This window comes from Mycetomoellerius zeteki, unplaced genomic scaffold (assembly GCF_001594055.1).
Source record: "Mycetomoellerius zeteki isolate Tzet28-1 unplaced genomic scaffold, Tzet1.0 scaffold20, whole genome shotgun sequence".
NCBI classification, from domain to species: Eukaryota; Metazoa; Arthropoda; class Insecta; order Hymenoptera; family Formicidae; genus Mycetomoellerius; species Mycetomoellerius zeteki.
In genome coordinates this window covers 601,374-625,180 of record NW_017256957.1, presented here as the reverse complement: position 1 = coordinate 625,180, position 23,807 = coordinate 601,374, and the positions used below count along the sequence as shown (strand labels likewise).

The following is a 23,807-nucleotide window of genomic DNA, read 5'->3' as shown; positions in this document are numbered from 1 at the left end:
TATTATATATATATATATATACTATAATGTTGAATATAATCTATGACGTTTCCAAGATCTTTGATCGTTCAATGCTCGATTTAGATTTACGGAAGTAACAATCACAGAGCAATAAAAATAGCCGGCGCATATAAAATTTATGCTGTACCTCTGCGAGTCAGGTCGGGTTTATTCATCGAACGATGTAGAGAAGTTCAGTGACGCGAGATCGAAGAACGAAATAAATTTGTTTGATTAGTGGTACTATACATTTTGTTTCACACTGTGTCGAAAGAGAAACAACAATGTTTCGAATGTATCAAAACAGATGAGAAAAAATGCTTTCAAAGGTAGAAATAAACATTTCCTACAAAAATTTTAAATTATAAATTTTTGTTAATTAAAAAATTCAATTAATGTTACCTACATTTGTTATGCGGAGATACGCTCCATAATTAATTATAGAACATTTATTTAGTTAATTACTCTTTTACAATTTAATTTCAAATTCTAAACATTCTGAAGAATATGTATATATAAAGTAATTAGGACAATTTCTATCAATCAGTCAACATCTATAACACAATGAGAAATAAAATTCAGCTTTTGATGTATGTATCTCTTAGAATACTGTATGTATCTGTCGCGATAATCGCACAACATGTCGTGTATTACTATATTCGTGTATATTGATAAGAATCCGGTTCATCGTCTCCTCGACATGTCGCGTGTATAATCAATGCATCTTGGATCTCTTCATGTGAACATTTATTTCACTTGATACATCATTATAACACAATGAATAATGTTATTTTGTCAATTTAAGTCGGTTATTATAAAATTTTAGTTTATCTATTGCTTGTTATTATTATAAACACAGAAGAATAAACTAAATATATAAAAAATTATACAATATATATATATATATAATTATATATATTATTTTTAAGATCTTTAATTTTCAATAGTTAGCCTCTTGAATTCGTTTGCCTTAGAATTTTCTATGCAATTCTTGAAATAAATTCAATCCACATCTGCTATTATATTTTTACTATTTTGACTCCATCCGGATCTATTAACCTAATCTTATTGTAAAAAGCAGATCCTAGTTATACTAAAAATTTATTTAGTATTAAATAACTTACTTTTTAGTAAGAAACTGACAAGAAACATTTTGTCATATTTTGAATAAAAACTCAATTAGAAGTAACTCATGATTGTCTTTAAAATAAACCGTTCATATAATTTTTAATTTTATGCTAATTTCAATTTTAATTTGTTTTAATATATTCTTTTAGTATATTCTTCTTCAATGATTATTTGTTGTAAAAAATGGCAATTTTTATAGTTATAAAGAATTCAAATAATTTCATATAAATAAAAAATTAACTGTTCTCTCTGCACAGAATATATAATTAATATAAAATTCTACTAGCAAAGATATATAATAAAATTATTATACAATTTTATACATGTATATGTAAAAATGTATAGAGGAAAAGGTGATATTATAATCTTTATATTTGTCAGTGTTGTTTAATCGATTCTAGACTCAAAGATATGAAATATTTATTACTTAGGACATTATTTATAGAAATGTGGAAACATTGCATAATAGCTAGAAGAGGAATGGGAGTGGTACTGTGGCCTTCTACAAAAATAGATTTAAAAAATTGGTTTTAGTTTAAAAAAACGCAATATTTACAAAATTAACAATAAAGTAAAATATTGCAGAATGTATACAAATATATATACGTACATGTAACTTCTTTCGCATGTAGGTTGCTATATATATATATATATATAACATAAATTATAGATTAACTCTAAAGCTACAACCGATTTATCAAATAATTATTTTGATATGAAAATCTCGAAAAAGGGAGAGAATGTCAGCAATCAACATGCTTAGGAGGCCACATTAGCAAAATGTCGTGCTATTGTTTAACTTTGCATAACTTGAACTGTACATATACAGTTAAAGTTAAATAACAAACAACACTTACGTATACATCTATTTGTGTGATAATATGTTCGAGTTTAAGAAGAATGAGAAACTATGTGTAATTAAATGCTAAAGTATACTTAAAAAATGTTTCTAAATGCATGAAAAATGCACTATAATAAATGCTGGTTATTGTGTATTGACATATTATAGCATTAGCATTAACGTAATGGTGTAACGGCGAGCTATTGAACAAATAACTTCATAAATAATCACTAGAATTCGCCATCTAATAGCGGAGATATTAAGAGCGGCCATTATACCTACACTAGTCATAATACTACCTTCTTCTTTAATTATAATTATATGAAAATAGTAAAATACTGTAATTATCACGAGTTATGCCATTTGCTCTTATCGGTATCTATTTAAATTTTAAAAGTAGCTCTTTGGTGACATAAAAGAATCAACAATATGAGAGATTTCATTTGGATCTAGGACTATCATCTCGATCATTATGTTTTTGACCGGCTTTATCCCGATAGGCTTTATCCGTTCACCCACGAGGTATCTTCCGTCTCTCGTTTCGTCTTGACGGCCTTGTCTATTAATATCGCAACCGTATTCGAGAATAGGCTTCGGACAGCGGCGGTTTAACGCACCGAAGACAGTTCGTGACTCGCCCCGATAAAGTGCAACGATGACTCGTCGCAGGAGGAGGAGAGACGGATTCTGATAAGGGGTCGTGCACCCCGAGTTGGCACGCGTAGCGTCTTGCTGCAATCGGTATGCATATAGTTGCCTTCGTCAACCGCTGACGTTTCTTCATTTTTCGTGTGAAACAATCGATTTCGCATTATGCGTAGTACGTTACGCAATTCACTAAGAATTCACAGCTTCCTTATATACTCATTATTTAATTTGTCTATAATTTAAAGGCTAGAAGATAACACAACATTATTGCTAATTAAAATTAGTTATTCTGTTTTTCGGAATTTTGGAAAGAATTTAAGAGTTACGTTCTAATCGCGTTCCTTAGTTATTTCTTAAATAAAAGTATAGTATTTTTGTATCAACCAAAAAGGAATTATGTTAGATAAATGCATTTTAAGGATTCTACATTTTTCTTCATTGTATCATATTCGTTTATACAGCATTATTATCTGCATCGAGTAAATATCGGATATCGGTAGTATTCGAGCATGTCGCAACATCGCGTCCCCACGTTATAGTCCTTCGAACAAAGAAGCTTTTAAAGAGTTTGTATGACGCGCTGAGCTATTCCTGCTGATCTCGTAGAACTATATCGTACAAAACTTGTTTGGATAGATCACAAGAGTGTGAGAAGATATCGTGTATTCGATGCACATATTATTTAAAAACTACTATTTTAAAATTTGATTAAGTTTCTTGGCTATAATGATATACGTATAGTTTTTTTTTTATACACTGAACAAAAATTTACTAAATTTTAATAAAGATTTGTTTGAATAGTAATATTTATTTGCTACAGGAACCATTAATTTAAGTATCATTTTTTTATAAAGCAAATATTTATTTACTATAAATAAATGTTAGTTAGTTATACTATTAAAACAAATATTTATTAAAATTTAGTAAATTTTTTTCTGTATACATATAATATATATGTATATTAATTCTTAGTATATAGAATGATTCGTTTGTATCCCAAATAATTTTCATCGTTTTTTACAAGTATATAAAAATTATTAAATTATTTTTACACATACTTTAACATCTCCAAAAATTGTTTGTATTAGTAAAGTTGTGTATTCAAGAAAAAAAGTAAAGAATAGAGCCTATTATCTCTAGTCAAGTGCACTTAGTATTTTAAAGGAAAGAAATGTGCAGGACACAAATAACTCAATCGTGCATACTAAAGATTTACGCGCACACACATATATATAAATTCTTTTATGAACGAGATTCATAATCTTGTCATATATGTATATCTAACCATGCCATGGCACTCATGGTGCAAAAGTAATTCTTCCTAAAAAATTTGAGAATGACATAATGCTAAATGTGAATCGTATACTTTTCTAACACGAGAATAATGTGCGAGGAGAAGATATAAAGCTTTTACATCTTCCCATTTCGAGAATCCCACCGAGTGACACAAGAGCGATTCTTCTTTCTGAAAGAAGGTGACGAAAGGTTGGAGCAGTCGAAAGTACTCACCATCTCTTGACATGCCGAGGCGTAGGCACTTTTGCAACCGACAGTACTGGCACCGGTTTCTGTTTACACGGTCGACCACACAATTCTTGTTCCGCGGACATTGATAGTTGACGACCGACGACTGCGACCGCCTGAAGAAGCCCTTGCAGCCCTCGCAGGTGATCACACCGTAATGTACGCCGCTGCTCTTGTCCCCGCATACCTTGCATGGGATTATCTCGATCTGGGCTGTAATCATAAAAGAAACGAGCATCTCAATTATGAGCTCAAATCAAAATGTCTTGCGAAATTTTTCCTTGCTTCATAATTCTTTTTATTTCATAGTATAGATAATACTTCATCAAACTTCAAGGTTCATTCATATACATATATATTTAGCGAAGTACTAACGGATAAATTATTTCCTTTTCTCTGCCATCTTTATTACAATTCATTTCAAATTTCTTGGCTTCGAAGATTTCCATTAAATTACTAAAAAAAGTTTAATTCTCTATGTAACGACGTATTATGATTTCTTCATCAAGAATATATTATAAAGCCTCTTTTCCGTACTCATAAAATAAAAAATAAATTCATAAGTAATATAGAAGAATTTTTTTAATTATATATATATATATATGTAGTTCTAAAATTCAAATCGATGTATAATCGTGATAAATATATTAATTTTAAGCTGTGCGTATAATCATTTTATTCTTTATTCTTTATTAAAGTGTTATATCCATTGTATTAATTGTGAACCGAGTTAGAAAAGTAATCGAAATTATTTTAAAAAGTTTTAATATATTTATAATCCAAATGTAAATACATCATCTAGTTCATTTCTTTAATGGCTCTACCTCGTATCGAATTGGCCTGCAGTCTACGATCGTCGAGGATCGCGCTGCCAGCATCGGAGGGAGGCTGCGCGGATCTCTCTCTCGATCTCGATCTTTCCGTCGGCTGAGGACTTGTACTGTCCGCACCCCACGTAGACCCGCCAAATCCTGACAGACTTCCCTCCATTTACAGATATTTCTTGCTGGTTTCATTTACGATCTATCGTGAGGACAATACCGGCTCGATTCTGAAGATCCACGCGTATGATTACGATCAAAATCAGTCGTCCGTGGAATGGACGTCCTTCATTAATCTCTCTCTCTCTCTCTCTCTCTTTAATTGAGTCTTTGTCTTAAATACACACCATTTATTTTCACGATATCCTTTACGTGGAGTATTACATAAAAATACATAGCCATTCTTGAAATGCGTTCGTTGAATTGTTCTTTAATCGAGTAATAATATTTAAAAAATTAATACAAAGCAATATAAAATATTGGGAAGACTAAGTTTATTATTATTGGATGTTTTGATTTTGAATAGTATTCAAAATCAAAACTAGCGTAAATTATTTTCTTACATACTTTAAAGTAAGAACAGTATTATGAGAGAAATAATTGAAGAAATTTTAAATTAGAAGGAAACTTATTAAATTAAGGAAAACTTATTAAACTCCGTTTTGCCAAAAATGGAGTTGTTAAACAAGTATATGAGTTTCAAAATCTGTCGTTTTTTTATCTGCTAAGGTTAGATCAAATTCCTCTTATCGACGCTGACAAAGATAATGGCATTCAAGCATACACACGTTGTGCAATCGCAATTTAATTCGATTTCCAGTAAGCTGGTAAAACTGGTATAAACTGTATGACTCGACATATATCTGTATTAAATTCACAGGAGATCATCTTTTAGAGTTAGTAATTATTGAAAATTGTAATTTCGTTAAGTTTTAGTCTTAATTTGTTAAAGAATGGACTCGTAGATTTTGTTATTCTGTATTATTAAAAAACGTACTCAGGCATTAAAACAAAGAGATGTAGAAGAACTTTTCACTCATAATTACAGAATTATTCTTTCAACTTTCCGAAAGAATGAATTGGTGATTTCAAAAAGTCATACAAAAAATCTGGAAACTCTCAACGGTAGGGCTTGTTAGCGACCAGAAAAAATTCAGTGCGACGAAAAACAGTTTCGCAAAGCGGCGAAAAAGAGTGGGCGGAGTGTCGTGATTATTCGCACGTGCGCGTGTGCGTGCACGGAAACGAGGATTCGGTGCGCGGTCGGTCCCCAGTCTGGATATATATCACCCGAATACGCTTCTCTCGTCCGGCAACTCTAGCGCCACGAGCAGAACGTCGAGGCGCTTGCACCATACATACGCGGCCGAACATTACATAACCGAGAACGATGAACCCAGAGTACAGTCACCCGGCACGCTCGCATCTTCGACGTGCGTCATGCGGAGAGCGCAGCGTGCAGCGGCAACGGTGGACAGGCATTATACCCGGAACTCCCGAAATCGAAATAGTCGCCTTCCTCTTACGCCACGTCGATGTATTGTTGTAATTCACTATGTAGTTCTTTGTTATTGGTACACATGAAAAGTCACCGATTGTACGATACAGCTAAAATAAGATATAAGAATAATTTCAATATTTATTACGTCTAACGAAATAAAGTGTATTCTTATTAAAATGATTGTTGTAAAGTAATTATCCGCGATTTTTCAAAAAGAATTTTTTGTATTGTCTTTCAAATTATTTTGTATCATTATCTTGCTTCATTATTTTTGGTTTGCTTCGTTAATCTCTTTTTTCACAGTGACTAAAATAGCTTATGTCGGAAAAAAGTTTTCTCTTACTTTGTATGAGTTTTTCAGCATTCTTTTTCGATTTTTATTTTTTGTTGCAGCAATTTCGATATAGCATTTTTTTTTTTAAAGGGAATAATAATATATCACACCATATTTGTTATAGTATGGGTGTGCAATAATCATAAAGCACGTGGTATTACCATTTTCTTCTGATTTTTTTATATATAGATTATTCCTATTAATATTTTTTAATGCAACGTAATCAAGCAAAAATGATCAATGTATATATATATATATATATATGTATATATAAAATGTATAATATTGTAAATAACCATTATATATCGTTAACCTATTTTTTTTATTCTAATGTTCCTCATTACTATAATTACTTCGTTTGCTCATAATAAGCTTTAGCTAGACCGAGATAAAAGCAGACAATAGTGCCTCGTATAAAGTCTTTTTGTAAGTTAAATTATATATCCATGGAAATTTTTCCATGGAAATTGCTGTAATATAACTGAAATGAGCAGACATTTTAGCAAACAGACTGGAACATATTTTTCAAGTAACATTTTGAACAAATTACGACAATCAATCTACGGGGAGGCAAATAAAAAAAAGCTCGATTTTCTTTAAGAGAAGTGAGAAATTCAGAAGTAAGAATTTGTGCATTTTTCACTCCACATTGATCGACGTACAAAGAATATGAAGTACAAAGAGCTACAAGTGCCATAGAATTATGCGCATAGGATTCGTAAATATTGTTAAATATGTACAACTTCCCATCGTGAGGTGAAATACTATTTTCTTATTTTCTTCGAGCTCTTATCCGCACACACAATTTTAAACGAGCAATTTTGTAGTCGGCGACTACTGACTACACGAATAGCGCGCAAATCGCGAACCGCGCGCAAGCGCAACAGAAAAGTATGTGGAATCGCGCGTGTACGCGCAACACGCGCTCTTCTTCGCGATTTTCCACCTGGAGACTTTCCAGCCGCGCAATTCGATCGCACTACGCGTTTCCGTTGCATATGTTTTCCACACACGTAAACACAGGACGGACGTATATATCACTCGCGCGAATTCACGGGACGATTTTCGCGCGACGAGCGGAACGGAAGACGATGCTCGCGTCGACGGAAAACGAGGAAAGACAGTTTTCGCGAATCGAATCCCGTCAATAAGATGATTCACTCAGACTGACGCTTCAACGCTCGTGGACTTCCGTTCAACTCTCGTGCTCCAAACGAGGAGACGTCGAGGAAATCTTTCCGGAGGTTGTTTCGAAGAAACTGGTGCAACGATGAATGAATAAAGAACGGAGCAGGATGAAAAGGGAGAAAGCGACGAGGAATACGAGGAGAGGTCTGCGTAATGTTAATACTACGCGTCGCGCAGTTGGCGTGGGAGCACTCGCCGTTACACCAGGCTACACTCTTCAGATTTCTTTGGTTGCGATCGAGAATTTCGGGAGGTATCCGGAGCGTGTATGACCGCGAGCGAAGAACGAGTATACACGCGGTTCGACTGCGCTCTCTCGCTCTCTCTCTCTCTTTCTCTCTCTCTCTCCCCCTCCTCCCCCCTCTCTCTCATGAGGAGAACACCGACCTCATCGCTTGCGCGCGCGGCCGGAAAAACTCGCGGAAAGTTCACGACTGGCGGTACGAATATTTTGGGGATTTTGACGAGCCAAGGCGGCGGCAACGTGTCAGACAAAGAAGGAGAGACAGAGAGCGAAAGAGCGAGCGAGAGAGAGAGAGAGAGAGAGAGAGAGAGAGAGAGAGAGAGAGAGAGAGAGTGCGTGTACGCCCGCGCGCGCCTCACAAATAAGAGAAAGATGGAGAAAACGTCAGTGAGAGAAACGGAGACAAAATGAGAGGCAAAGGAAGGAGTGAAAGGAGACAACGATAGAAAGAGGGAGAGCGAGACGGAACGAGGTGTTTTTCGAGGACCGGCGTTAGCGGGCTGGCATCTCACAATATGTCAGAACTCCCCGCGCCCCCCTTCATCGCGCGACGATGCGGCGGGTCACTGAACTGCGCGCCTCCGCTGATGATGGCCGAGTGCCTCACCCTTTGCTCCCTCCGCCCCTCTTACCGCACCGACAGCGCCACGGCCCCCACCGCCCCCGCGCGTCCGGAGATTCGCGAGTGTAGGCGAACGTTGCCGGTGACGGCCGACCGCCGTCGGAAACGACCGAGAGCCGCGCCGGCTGGATTACGAGCGTATAGCGCGCGCTTTCCGATCTCGACTCGTGCGACGCGTTTGCTTTATTAGTGCGCCTTGTTAAGGTCACTGGCGTGCTACCTAAATGCATGCGCGTATCGTGTTTCCTACATAGGAAGCGCGGCTCGTGTAATTTGGGGATTTCATGGCGGGGATAGAATTCCCGGTTTTCTTTTTTTTTGAGAAAAATTTGCCAATAAAAGTAGATAGAAAGACGAAAATAACATTCTTTTTTGAAGTTTCCTAAATCAACTTTTGTTTAAGAATGCGTTACATATTTTTTAACAAGATGAAAAAACTATGAAAACATTACGGATTTTTCTATATTGTATGCATTTGTGAAAATAATACAAGAAGTTTAGCGACGATTTAGAACCTGGATAAAAAAATTATTTCAATAAGTAGATATGTTTTTAAAAAAATCATTAAGATAAAATGAGAAAACTTTCACATATAAAATGGTATTGTTAAATATAAGTATCGCTTTTATTAAATGTTTAGGTATATAACATTCATTTTTATACAAAAAGTATAAAAAATTTCAATTCCAATCACTTTTTACGGAGACTATACACCCGATACATTTTTAATGAAATAATTGAAACGATATAAATGTGGAATTTCTTAAATAATTAAATTGTTGATTAAAAATTGATTTAAAAAATTGCCGGTTATATATTGATTTGTTTTATTTCAATTTGATGAAATAAATTTGATGAAGTATTTCATTTTAATGTTACTTTAATTTAAAGTTTACTTATTGGAGTATCTTGAATCCTAGCAAGTTGTGAATCATAATAGGTTTAATAAAATCTCTGGAAAGGAAATATTTAAAGTAACTACTTGTATGAATAAGTAATTAATAATTTATTACTAGAGATTTAATTGTTTTAAAGAATATTGAATAATTTTTTAGCTCTGTGTGTCCTGTATCAGCTGACTTTCTTCATTGCCATTATTCTTGTGCTTCTGTAAAACGATAGATGTAAAGAAAAATTTTTATCTTTCTTTAAAATATCGATTTTATCTTTAGAAATTTCTCTCCTATATATATATTATACGCTTTCTCCGTTGACATCATTATCTGATCTCATCCGCTTATACGTTCATATCACAGTCATCCCTTTTCGAGACTTCGTCCTTGTACGTATTCTCTCTCCCCTCAATTTTTCCCTCATATTTTCTATATATCTCTCTTTCTCTCTCCTTCCCCTTATGTTCTTGCCTGAACACGCACCGGTTTTATCCATCTCCCTAACGCGCGCGCGCGCGCCGTTCTTTCCACGCCATTTTACTCCTTCCTTCTCTCTTCATTCCCTCACTGCTTTTCCTCCCCTCCTTCGCTGTTCCTCATTGTCCTCGCTCGCCGTTCTGCCCCTCCCTTCTCGTACTCACCGCTCACTCCGAGCGATTTCCTCCGCTATCCCCCTCGCCCGCGCCGTGTCCCTTTCGCTCCTTCGCTCATTTATTGCATAACCGTGCACGAGGTTGCCAACCTGCGCCACGTAATACTCTATAAATACGTTTCGCAAATAAATATTCGCACCGCGACGATATGCATGCACGCGAGTCGACGAATACAAGGCGTCGTCGTCGTCGTCGTCGTCGTCATCGTCATCGTCGCCCGTCGTTGTTATTGTCATCGTCGTTGTTGTCAGTTTGCCTTTTCCGCTGAGGAATTCAACGTGTGAGATTAGCGATACCGCGAATGGAATAGATAAGCTGATTTTTGATAACAAAATGCGCGCCAGTGGCTGCGCATACTGATTCTTATGTTTACGCTGATTATTTAATAAACGGGCGAGACATGAGTGTCAGTGATTATTGTTGCACTTGTTTGATATTCATCAAGTATAAACCTTGGAATTTTTATTATGCTATTCAGTACCATAAATTTTTTATATAGATTAATTTGGCCCAATTTCTCTCTCTCTCTCTCTCTCTCTCTCTAAAATTAATTTAAGTTGAGAAAGAGACAGAAAGCGAGAGAGAGAGAATCAATTTTTGATATTATAAATCTTTGATATCGAAATTTTGATATTATTGATCCTAATAGATAACACAGTACAAATTTTTTATCCAAGGGTCAGTTCCATCTTCGGATAACCTATGTGATAATTTATCTAATGCATAAACAACAAAGTAAAAGAGTTAGAGAATAATAGAGAGTAGAGAGTGAGAGTTGAAGTTTATCAAAAGGTGGAATACAACGCAGCCTATAGCTCTATAGGATATTTTAACATAAATCTGTTAAATGTCACAAGTCCTAAATATCGAAAGAGATCGTTATTTTTTTAGATCTTCATTATTATGAATGTTTCCACATTTATAGCGATTGTGAATAATTCAATTACAATTTTCTATTAAATCTTAGAAGAAAATTGATATTCTGTAACCATATTTAACGAAATTTCATCGATAAATTGCACATAGCTAATTATCGAAATAGTTCATACAATTAACAGTTTCGTGCGTTCCTGCACGCTTAATTTATATACTCATTGAGTCATATATCTTGCAAAGATATAAATATTTTTCAGACTCAGCTGCGTAACTATTCGAACGTAATGCAGATACGCCTGAGTGCAAAGGGTTAACGTTGCCGTTCGCTCGCTCGCTCACTCGCATTCACGCGACGCTCAGGCTGACGTCATTTCTGACCGGTCCCAAGACGACGAACTTTAAGACAGGCGTTTCCGAGCGGGATAATAAACGCCGAACGCGTAATTCGTGCCAAGTCCGTTCGTATTGCTGTAACCACGATATAGCAATACGCTCGTGCGTGTGTCGAGCGTCATCTCGGAAAGCTCGCGAGGTTCAACGACTCTCGGTCTATTATCCGTCGTATGAGCGACGCGCATTGTTTGGCGAACGATCGTAGGCGATATACCGAGATTTTGACGACGCAGATCGTGATGACTAAACGGTTACTCTTGTTAACCCATTTCACCAATGAAGTACATAAGCAGAAGAGAATGTAGAAATGTAAAGCAGCAGAAATTTATCGTACATCAAGATGTGATCTTAGCTTTCTTTACGAAAATATACTTGATTTACTATTATTGTACATGCTTTATATACATACGAGTATATTACTTCAGTTACAAGATATATTAATTTATATATTAATTTGATCTTATGGAAAAATATGAGATGTGATGGTGTTTTCCTTTCCGATATAATATTAAACTATGTTGTAAATGAAAATAGGTATCATTTTTCAAATTAAATATGTAATTAAATGTTCTTCTCTGTCTTGATATCCCTTTCCCGATATTGTATTATTTGTAATAAAAAATAATAATAATAAGATAAAATAAGATAAAATTAGTGAAATCTCTAATTTTAATAAATTCTAATTTCAATTTAAATAAGTACAAAACTTTAAATATTTATGTGTGTATTAATTTGCGTTGTAATTATTTTTATTTAATCTCTAAGTTTTATCTAATCTCCTGCCCAAGTGCTGACACTATATGTTTAAAAAACATTTAATCAAAACGATTTTTGTCTCGTATACAAAATGCGTTGTATAAATAGACGTTATTAACATTAAATATACGTTTATTAAACCACTGAAAAATCAATAAGAACGGTATTTTAAATTAGTAAAATAAATGCTTAATGAGAACATTAAAAATGTTTTATAAACATTTTCTAACGTTTATTAAATAGTTTAAATAACGTATCAAACTTTAAATGTTTATTTTTATTACGCTTATTACGTTTATTATACGATTTCGAACGTTTATCAAACGTATTTTGAATGTAACTGTGTGCTTGAGTGGCATTAACAAGATTTAATTACCAATTACGGATGAAAATTTGGGATTATCGAAATTTGAACTTGTATGTCCAAATAAGGTATTATTTTGTTAAAGTTTAAAAGCAATACAGACTTGATATGAGATTATTGGACATAAATAAAAGTTGTAAACTGCTAAACATAAGTAAATCTTAATTAAAAAATTTAATATTTCACAGTTATCAGAGCGAGTCGCAACATTTGCATCAGTATTAATCATTGAATACGATATTGATATTACAAAACGATTACCATAACATGATAGCAACATGAGTGGATTATTAATACCATTTATATCTCGTTCAATTAGAAAAAAAGCATTTTCTTCTGAATAGATACAGATTTCGAACGCTTATCGATAACGTTTGTGATATCGATGCAAACTCGATACCAGGTGATAATACTGTTTTTCTGTCGAGCGACATGTATATATCGTGTGACGAGAATATAATTGTCCTGCTTTTCCACATCAAACTCTAAGCGAGTTTAATTTACAACACACGACGAACAAAAATTGATACAGCGTTGCACAAAGCATGATTTCTTGTATACACTTCTTATGCCTTTCTTATTTAAGTTAGTTTTAAATTAATACTATACCCGCTTCGAATTTATTTTTAATTCAAATTTAAAAATATAATTATAATTGTAACTGTATGTAAGATATAATTTATTTTTTATTAATTTGTAACTTATGTTAGTGCTTATAATTTTAGATTTTTCTTAGAGAAATTAACTTAATTAGAAAACCAGGACAAATTTTTTAAAATTTTATTATTATATTTTGCTATTTCTCTTCTTACTTTCGTTTCCTTTCCTTGTCAGTGTTTTTTTTTATATTTTGTATAACTTTTTATATTTTGTATAATCTTTGCTTCGACTTTTTGTACCTGCTTACACAAGTATAGGAAAATACGACTTGCATTTTTGTTTTTATTAAGTTAACAATACTCGAATTCTGTATCAAATTGATATGTATATATTCTTAAGGGACCATCATGTGTCATAAATAACTGTATTTTCTGTCGCGTGCCATGACTTACCTTACCGTACCGATTGCTTTGCGCTCTGACCTACATTCGGGTCGAGATTCACGTCTGCTACGACCATCTACTGACTCGATGAATGCACTCTAAGAACTGAATATCGCACTACGGTGCGAGAAGTCAAGCACGACAATCGTTTTTAAGTTTCGTAAAAGCGGTACTCAAGTTTTAAGATTATATCATAAAGCCATATATTTGTGCATACAACTGGCACATACATGTTAGTTTATAGTATTAAACTTTAAACACTTCAAGTTTCGATAACATTATTAATTCAGTGAATTTAATCTAGATTCATAAAGATAAGTAGTATTTATATTAATAATTTTTAGATATTCTATTTTACAGTAGCACATTTTACCGCTTAGAATTAATTTTATTTTTATATGAGTCTTTTTAAATGCTATTGATTGCATCTATTTTTGTATTCTGTCAATATCATGTTCACGTATATTTTATATTATATTTTATTAAAAATTCGCCAGACCACACACAATTCAAAGGTTTTACCAAAAAGTGATAAAAATTGCTATACTAAATGATCATGTAATATTCGCAATAGAAAACAATTCTCGCAATAGTTGAAAACAACCGCCCGATGTAAATTTTTATTAAGTTTTAACATTTTTACATGTCTCAAAAAGTTCACTACACGTCTTTAAGTTAAAATTAACATTTTATTTTTTATAGCATACAATCAAATTATAATTTTATGTTTCGTCATTTGCTTTTAGAACATAAAAATTAAATTAAATTTTCATTGTCTAATAATAATTTTAAGATTTATCGTTTGTAAGTTTGTTCGATAAAAATTTAAACAGCCACGTAATATAAAATTAAAAGATACTCGTTATAACATATGCATATTTATCTCAAACAATGATAATTAAGTACTAACTTAATTATCATGATTAATTTACAAGTGGAAGTGAGTGTTAAAACGAGGTCATAGTTACAAATTTAATATAATAATCATCTTATTTCTGATACTTTCAAAAATACTTCCGATGAATAATTTAGTCATTGGCGAAGCGAAACTGCTAAAAGTTAAGAGGTTGAACATCAAAAGTAATTGCTGTAATGGGGTCAATTTTAAATCTAATGATAACTGTTATATTCTCGGTTATTCTTTAATAATTTACAAGATATTTCTGTTAGAATAAATCTTCATAGTATCATAATAATTAATAGTTAACTCCTAATCAATTATAAAAAATTATTCTTGGAGTATACATTATCGTTTCTTTAATATTATAAAATCATACATTGTTAAACACTTAAATTTAAACCAATCTCTTGAGTAAAATAACATTTTGTTATTTTTAACTTTTAAATGTGTAAAATGTATTATTTTAATACAAAATTGTTAAAAAAACAATTACCTATAATCAATCATTTCTGTAGTTGAATTGCTTAGTTTCAAAGTAAGTAGCGTTCCTATTAATGTATATACTTGGTAAATAATAAGAGTCAAATAAATAATAGTCAAATTAATACATTATTTGAGTTAAATTGTTTAATCCATTGTTTTAGTTGAATTAATGAAATATTGAGCAAGAGCAGTGGAGCAAGGAATGATTAAAAACAACTCAACATAATTTGATAATTGAATAGTTTACTAATTTGACAATTGATATTTGAAATATTATGAATTTAATAATGTAAAATAAGATAAAAGTCAAATGTCTTTTACATCTTTCTGATATCAATAAAGCAGTATCAAGCAGTATCAATAAAGCAGTATCTGATATCAAAGCAGTATAAAATGTTAATTTTTTAAATAAAAGCATTTCTTATTATATACTCTCAGGAACTTATAAGAGCTAAAGTAACTGCACTATATTATTACAGAAAATAACGCAAATATGAAGAGTTAAAAAATAAAAATAAAGAGTTAATGCTGTTCTAACAGTTCCGGCCAGAGGATCGTCAACGGTACGAGATGACTGGTTTCCAAAGAGTTATGCAACTCTCTCGACATTGCGCCACTTTGCAGAGATGCAACCGACAAGGTACGGGCCGACGGGCCTTACACATAGAACAACACAGCTGCTCTCTCGCGCTCTCTAGAAGGGGTCTCGCTCGGCCGCGGACAAGAATGACCGTTACAGTTTCCTTAAGAGAGGCCCCCAGATGTGGTAATACTTGCGACATACCGATGGCCACCAGGTACATACGGGCCGACCGATCGACACACGACCGCTGCCAAGATCGTCCGGCATCTGAAACGATTTTCGGATTTGGGCCGGGCGGGACGCGAATAGCTATGCTTCGCGTAGCATATAATGAACGTGCTTCTAAATGGCATTGCGCTTATGAACGGACGCAAGTTGCACGTCTATTTTTGCGCGTATTCGGTTTCCTGGTTTGGAAACTCTGTTGCACGATCAATCTATCTATTATAATACTGCCGATATAAGGTACATTTTGAGAATGTACATTTCAAACCACTATCAAAAATATAAACATTTCATAGCTTATTTTATTAAAAGGTCTGAGTACCTACGTAAAACTTGAGCACAACCTCTTATTGGTCCAAAAGTTATTTAATTTTTGTTTGCCTTGACTTTTAAAATTGCGTTTTATTTAATACTTATTTGTAAATTTGTTGGGGAAACAGCATTATGCATTAAATCGAATTTTTTATATATGTAGATAATATTTTATATTATAGATAACAATTACTAATAAAACTTTTACTAATAAAAAACAATTACTAATAAAAATATTAATAAATATTCGTGCAAAAATTCATTTGTCTTTACTTGTTTAAAAGTTATTTACTTAATGCGGTATTAGCAAAATTACCAATGTTATTGTGTTTCTTAGAGCCAAACATTTTTTGATTAATGTGTTGGCTAATATTAATTTTTTTATTACTTTTAGCTGATACAATACAATCAAAAGTCCTTAAATATAATAATTAGTTTTTTTGTTTAGAAGGTGAAAAAAATTTTTGAATCGTGTACGATTTTTGAAAAACATCTGTCTGTGATCTTTATTTATTTTGTTTCGGAATCATGAAATAACGACAGTTGTTCTTGCAACGAAATATTATTGTTATTAAACATCTAATAAATCTAATAAAATTTAAGAATTGTCGATAAAAGTATGAATAAAATTTCATATAATCGCGAGCAATCGCATAGATCTTGTCGCATCTCGAAACTCGGCGACGAGATGGCTGTGCTAGATCGTGTCATCATCTGCGGAACGTTGACCTTTACTTTTTGGCATTTCGCTCTCGCGTGTTAGGACTTCGATTATATTGGCCGCTCGTTCGTCGAAGCAACTCCAACGCGACAGAGACCTTAATTCCTCATTGGATTGTGGGTTATGTAAATTTTTGTTTATACAAATCCCGCATTTCGTTATTGGATTTATAGATGTGATAGATATTTGAAATCTTCTATGTGAGATGAGGACATGTCATGAGAGAAAAAGAGAGAGAGAAAGAGAGAAGACTATTATTTTAGAGAAAGATACCTATGAAAATATAAATGAGTCTTATAAGACAAAATAAAGACATCATAGTAGAGTTGTAATAGAACGATAAATTTATATTGCTTTGTATAATAAATGTGAGCAAGTTATAGATAATTTGCAAAGAGAGATCGGACAGAAAAATCCCGATACTAACAAAAAAAAACACTCAAAATAAAAGAGAAGACACAAAAAGGCGAAACAAATCAAGCACGAATCCAATTTCAATACGAGTTTACTATACTACGGTGTTGTTTTTTACTATATACTTCGTACCCATTGACAACTTGGTTCGCGGTCTTAAACGATGATTGCTTCGACGATGGTGCATATCGGTGCGATATAGTCTTCCATTATCCACTTCGTGCAACAAGGAAGACATATTTCATAAGATCACTGACACAACCTTGCACCTATTGTTCTTTATTCCTGTGCACTCTCATCGTAATATTGCGATAGCCGCACTCGCTAAAAAACAGATATATAAAATTCAAATTCCTTCGAGCAAAATATAATGGCAATTCGATTCAATCAATTTGTATAGAATGAGATTATAATTTCTAATAAGATTTGATATAAAATAAGATTATAAAAATATTACATTTTCAAATAAAATTATTTTTAAAAATAATACATTTAAAAATTTTCTGTATTATTTATAAAAATATTATTGATGTAAGAAAAATATATCTTTTAGGAATATTTTTATTCCTAAATTATTATTATTATAGGATATATACTATTATTATTTATAAGAATATCTTTTAATTTTTAGAATAAAAAATTTATCCAAATAAGTTATTCGTGGGATTCTTTTTTTTGTCGCCCATTACATTGCTTGTATGAAATCTTGAATTTTCCATTCCGTCACAGTAATAAAAGAATCGTTTTATCATTATTATCTATCAAAAGTTATATTAAACATCTTGAACCATTAATTGCCATTAAGTAACTTTTATTAGTAATCAATTCCTGTCTGCAAATTTTTCCACTCAAAGACGTTTCAATTGTGAGGTTTAAATAAAAGACATGATAAAAACCGTCTTGTAAGTACAGGCTTCGATAGATTTTGGTGTGTAATTCATTAGGAATGATACATTTCTGCGAAAGAATACAAACCACTTCAAGTGATGTTTCTCACGTTAATAACAATTGGGTCTTAACGTTACACCATTATACGTGTTTTTTTTTTGCCGTTGCATTATATTCTTTAACATCTTTACGAGCGACGAAGAAAGACAGTTGTACGAATCATGGCAGTGATCATTGGCGGGAATCGAGCCGTAACGATTCAATGTCGATGAAATCTCACTTCGATTGCAGATCAGAACAATGACACGCGCCTTCGCAATCATGAATCAATCGCCGAACTCATTTTAAATTCGTGAAAAACGATGAAGAGAACATCAGCAATAATCGACCCTTTTTCATCAACAATATTTTTAACACATTTTCATCTGTGTCATTACACGTTATGCGTTATGAGAAATGTTATAGCATCAGACATGGGGTATTACCGACGACGAAAGGGAAAACCGGTCGCAGAATCGATACCTGACGATTGCCGGATATAAGTGCGGAAAAGTGTTGCAATGGGGGTGGGCAAGCGGATGGGGGTAGGAGAAAAGAGCAGCAGGGGAGACACGCGGGTCGCGTCAACGGACGAAGGAGCGCGGTGCGCCCCCCGCGCGCGCGAAAAGTCAACGTTTTTCCGGCGGTCAATACGAGGAGAACCGAGCGGCGACCGGGTGTCGGAAGGTTAGTAACTTGGTCAACGGTGAACGACCGGGAGTCCGCATCGCGCATGCGCCGTTACGCCGCTGACCCAGATGCGCGCAACGTGATTGCCGCTCGGCCGTTACCGTCGATCCTCGGCGATCCTCGGGGTCCCTTCGCGGTCGCCCCACGGCTGACCCACATCGCCGTCACTACTGGTTGGCGGCAGTGCCGGCACTTGCCGCGTGGACACCGGTATACGCGTGTTCGCTCTTTTTTGTGCTTCGTGTCGCACGATCTTCTCCTTCGCCGGCTGCTGCTTTTTTTTTCTACAACGCGTTAACCCTTTCTGTACAGGGAAAGCACGTATATAAACTCCTGAAGTCTATGATAAAAAATCTTGATACCTATTATCAGCACTGGCTTCTACATTATATAGTCGATCATATGTCGTTGTATAATAACGTAACACCCACTGTCTATCAAATTCTATCAATTTTGTCGTTAAAATAAATATACTGCCACATTGACTGTTCGTAACTACTTTGCATTTGTTTTTTAAAAATAGTAACGGCACAAAATATACACAAAATTCCATTTATACGAAAGGAAGACAGTGTAGTTATATATATATATATATATAGCATTTAATAAATTTAATTGATTTCAAAAAATACATTCATTCGGCAAATATTCGAATATCGAATACTACGATTCATTTATACGGCAATATTGTGTTATCATATTATGTAGATAATGGTATCAACATGCAATATTTTGTATACAATATGCTTGGTTTGGTAAACATTTGAGTGAATGCTCAAATTAATTTTTATTTAATTTTTTTTATGAGAATTTCCACTTTACTTTTCTTTTACATGAATTATCCTCCATCCAAACAGATTTGGAGATGATTGTTTGATCTTTTCACTCTCTTTTCACGGTTCCAAATAAAATTGAAATTCTCTACATATAATTTTATTTTAAATATAATATAGTTTTTGAGCCTTTTTCCAGAATTTACCGATGGACTTTACTAATCTTGTATTTATACTTTACTAATCTTTTTAATAATTGTATTTTTAAAATAAAATTAAAAATGACAAAGTATCTTTCGTATTCTTACATATAAAAAATGTAACGACACATATTCCAACTATATACTTCAATATATATACTGTAATGCACGAAGTTACATAATAAACCCGTAGATTTTTCTTGTCGTTTCATGTCGGATTTTGTGCCCCTCTTCGCGTTCTGCACCACAGAGTTCTCCAAGGCCCGTCTACGCGACTTCATGGAGGACTGTGCTTCAACTTTGATTGGACCGCCGAATGTAATGTGAAAAGCCTTTTTGCGTTCTATTCTACTATAACAATTCCTTCTACGTACACATATATATGTCAAGGACTTGAATTTAATCTTCTTACTGTCACATCTTCAGATTTATCCGAACAAAAGGATAATTTTGTTATTTTACTAACAATTTTATTCTGATTGCATAAAATTGTGTCGGATTAATGAACTTTTGAGAAGTTAACGTATATGATATCTCAAAATTAAATAAATGGTCATAAAGTGGCATTCTTTACCAAATTTTAAAATTGTTTTTTAAAGAAATAATTTTTATTAAATCTTTTTCACTTCATTATTTTAACATTTTTTTCAATATTTAAATATTTTGATAACTAAATAGAACATAAATTAGTATATATAAATATAAATATTTTTAACAAAATTTACCTAAATAAGAAAAAAAAAGAAAAGAAGACAAGAGTTTATTAACGAATTTATTCAATTTATTATCAATTATAAATAACTTTATAATTAAATTTTGCTTTATACACACATTAATTTATTAATAGTGTGATAAAATTTGTACATTACAATATCCTGCTAGATCAAATTAAAAAATAAAAGAGTGATTATTGTCTGCAAATGTTTCGTTTTATGCAACTCTGAAGTCGTTTTCGTTTGCACAATGACACGAGTAATCAATGCACGAGTTGTGCGCGGTGAAATTTAGAAAGCACGCCGCTTGCGACGTGCTTGCGACCCACGTGCACTTGATATATTGGGCACACAATCGGGATATTTGAATACATATTACGTGAGCATGTGCGCGCAGGTGAATTATCGCGTCGAAGAACCGTTCGTTATTCCATCATCGTTTATATACGCGAATCAGATTATCACTCAAGTGAATGAGTACTCAAACAATTTGATCTCATTGCATTAAATTAACAAAAATTGCTTCTTTTTCCCGAAAAGATGATAATTATTTCTCATTGAATTCGAAACGAGGAAAATCTATCTTTAGGATATTTCCTGGTATTGTTTCCGCGTGGCCGATCATCTTTAATGAATCGACACTATATTGAAACAAAAATAGAAAAAGAACTTTTCTTTTGTTCGAGTGAAATATAAACAGTTTTTTGAACAATATCTTCTTATTGTTAGTAACGTTTATCATAACTTTTCTACGTTATATTGTTTATAAAATTGAAAATAACTGCTAATTGATAATAAGACATGTATTACATAAGAGATCACGCAAATAAAACTAAACAAAGAATTTTTCAAAATCTACGATAACAAATTTAAGCAATAGAATGGCAGAAATATGCCTTGTAGAATATGTCCCCACTTGTGATTGGTATCATCTCACAATCGAGAGAACAACTGTAATAACAAGAGCGATCATCCTAAATTTGTCTGACAAGTCGGAGAAGACGTTTGACGGAGGATTGCGTAATACGAGGAGCGCATTTCGCGCTTCCGTCCTCTCGGAATACGCTTTTCCTTTTTTACGCCGAGTCGGATTATGGTTTCTTACTTCACTCGTGTCGCAACACGGCCGCCGCATCGTCGCAGCCTCGAGAAAACGCGACTTTCGGTTCTGCGAGGAGCGCGCGTTCGCGGAACAGTCCTCAGTGATTTCGCATTCGTACCGTGATCCCGTGCGCAATAACGAAGTACGAGCGTCGGTTGTGTCGGTAATAGCTGGCAGCGAGCTCTATGGCATACGTATGGGATTTTATTAAGCACGCGATATTCCGGTATTTTCAATGAACCGTCTCGAGCGTTCGAGAGAAGGTCGTGGTCTAGAAATGCAATATTTAAATGAGAGAGAAAGAGAAAAAGAGATAGAGACAGAGAGAGAGGGAGCGGGGGGGGGGAGAGAGGTATCCAAATATAAAACTTCCATTTTTTCTGAGTCCATATCGAAATATAGGTACATATTTTTTTAGTAACATTCTATGAAAATTTTGATCCACTATAAATGTCAATGCAATATCCTATCTTGTTGATGTATACTTTGAATTTCAGATTTAACATTAATGTAAAAAAAAGATTATATTATAAAAAAAATGTTTTTCTTGCCCTTCGACACAAATATTGTTTATGCGTTTCATTATTTCATACTCTTCATTAATAACTGTTACGCTGATTCTACATTAGTCATATCGTTGCAATCGTTGGTCCAATCAAAGTCGACCTAGCTTAACGTTGATTGGACCGCAAAACGTTTGCGACGCTGCGATGCTACTAATGTAGAACCAGCTTTAGATGGATCGTGTATGTGTTTAATTTTGTGACGGAAAGAAGATAGTAAATATCAGTTTGTCCCGATAACTCAGCAATTGTTAATGGATCGTCGCCTTCGCCGCGCAACGAAGGCTCGTGGTGCGCGGGTGAAATGCATGATTGAATATTACGTGGCGGCAATGCAACGCTTCGCCTACGTTGCTTCTCACGTACCTACATACCTGCATCCACCTACGCGTCACTCGTAAACTCTCACGTTTTACGTCAGCTGCATCGTCCGTCGACCGTCAGGGAATCCGGCATAAAAAACTTCCGGAGCGAACACGTTTCTTCAGGCTTATTTGATCTGTTAATAACTTCGAGCTAGATTGGAATATCCAATATACCTATTCTTTTATTTATGTACTACATTTTTCACACGATTTCTTCTTTATGCGATCGGAAATTCCTCGTAAGTGAACATCCATCGAGGACATAGGAAAAATATTCGTCTGTTCAATGAAATTGCAACGCGCAAAATCACATTTGAGTCGCGATTAACGATGATTGTGAATAATACGATTAAAGTATGAAGTATTAATTATGAATAATATGATTAAAATATGAAGAGAGAGTCATTCATACAACTTACAATTATTTTATGGTATATATTCATTTTTGCTGGATATTCAAAAATTTAATTTATTTCATTTTCTCTACTTTATGTATACATACGATTTATGTTTAAAAAATTAAAATTTGTGTGTGCCAAAGGGACAAGATATTTAATAATATAATTCGTTCGTTACATCAAAGGATTGTGGTTTTACATGCATATAATCGCTGCTTAAAAGACTGACAAGAGTATGTGTTATGTACAAACACGTAGGGGTGTGCGTGTGTAATCGACGTTGTAATTGGTTGATCGCGCGAATATTTTTGGCAGCGATTCGACGCATTACGCAGAACGATCACTTTTCTCGTTAGGATAATTATAGACGTAATTACTGATATTATTCAATATAAATGAGATAGGTTATAAACCAATGCAGACTTTAAACGTTTAATCTGTCAGAAACTGATAATTTTTATAATGTGATTCTAAAAATAATAATGTAATCAATTATTGCAATGAAAAAGATGCTCTACACTGAAAAAAAAAATTGGCTGCTGCAGTAAATTAGATGGTAAAATATGGCATAGCATTTTTAATTGGTTGTATCAGTCAATTTTTGGTTG

The 23,807-nt window shown here is 33.6% G+C and overlaps 1 protein-coding gene across 8 annotated transcripts in view; it reads right to left on the bottom strand.

The window, feature by feature from the left end:
* Positions 1–23,807, bottom strand: part of Hr3 (nuclear hormone receptor 3 ROR-beta) — a 112,863-nt gene that overhangs the window by 24,187 nt on the left and 64,869 nt on the right. For 5 of the 8 annotated variants that reach the window (XM_018447343.1, XM_018447338.1, XM_018447344.1 and 2 more), the window contains exon 2: positions 4,127–4,354. In XM_018447343.1, coding sequence (XP_018302845.1) covers positions 4,127–4,354 — 228 coding nt within the window. Of the gene's footprint in view, positions 1–4,126; positions 4,355–4,965; positions 5,391–5,959; positions 6,561–23,807 lie in introns of those variants that run through there. The other 3 variants (XM_018447339.1, XM_018447341.1, XM_018447340.1) reach the window with 3 other exon arrangements.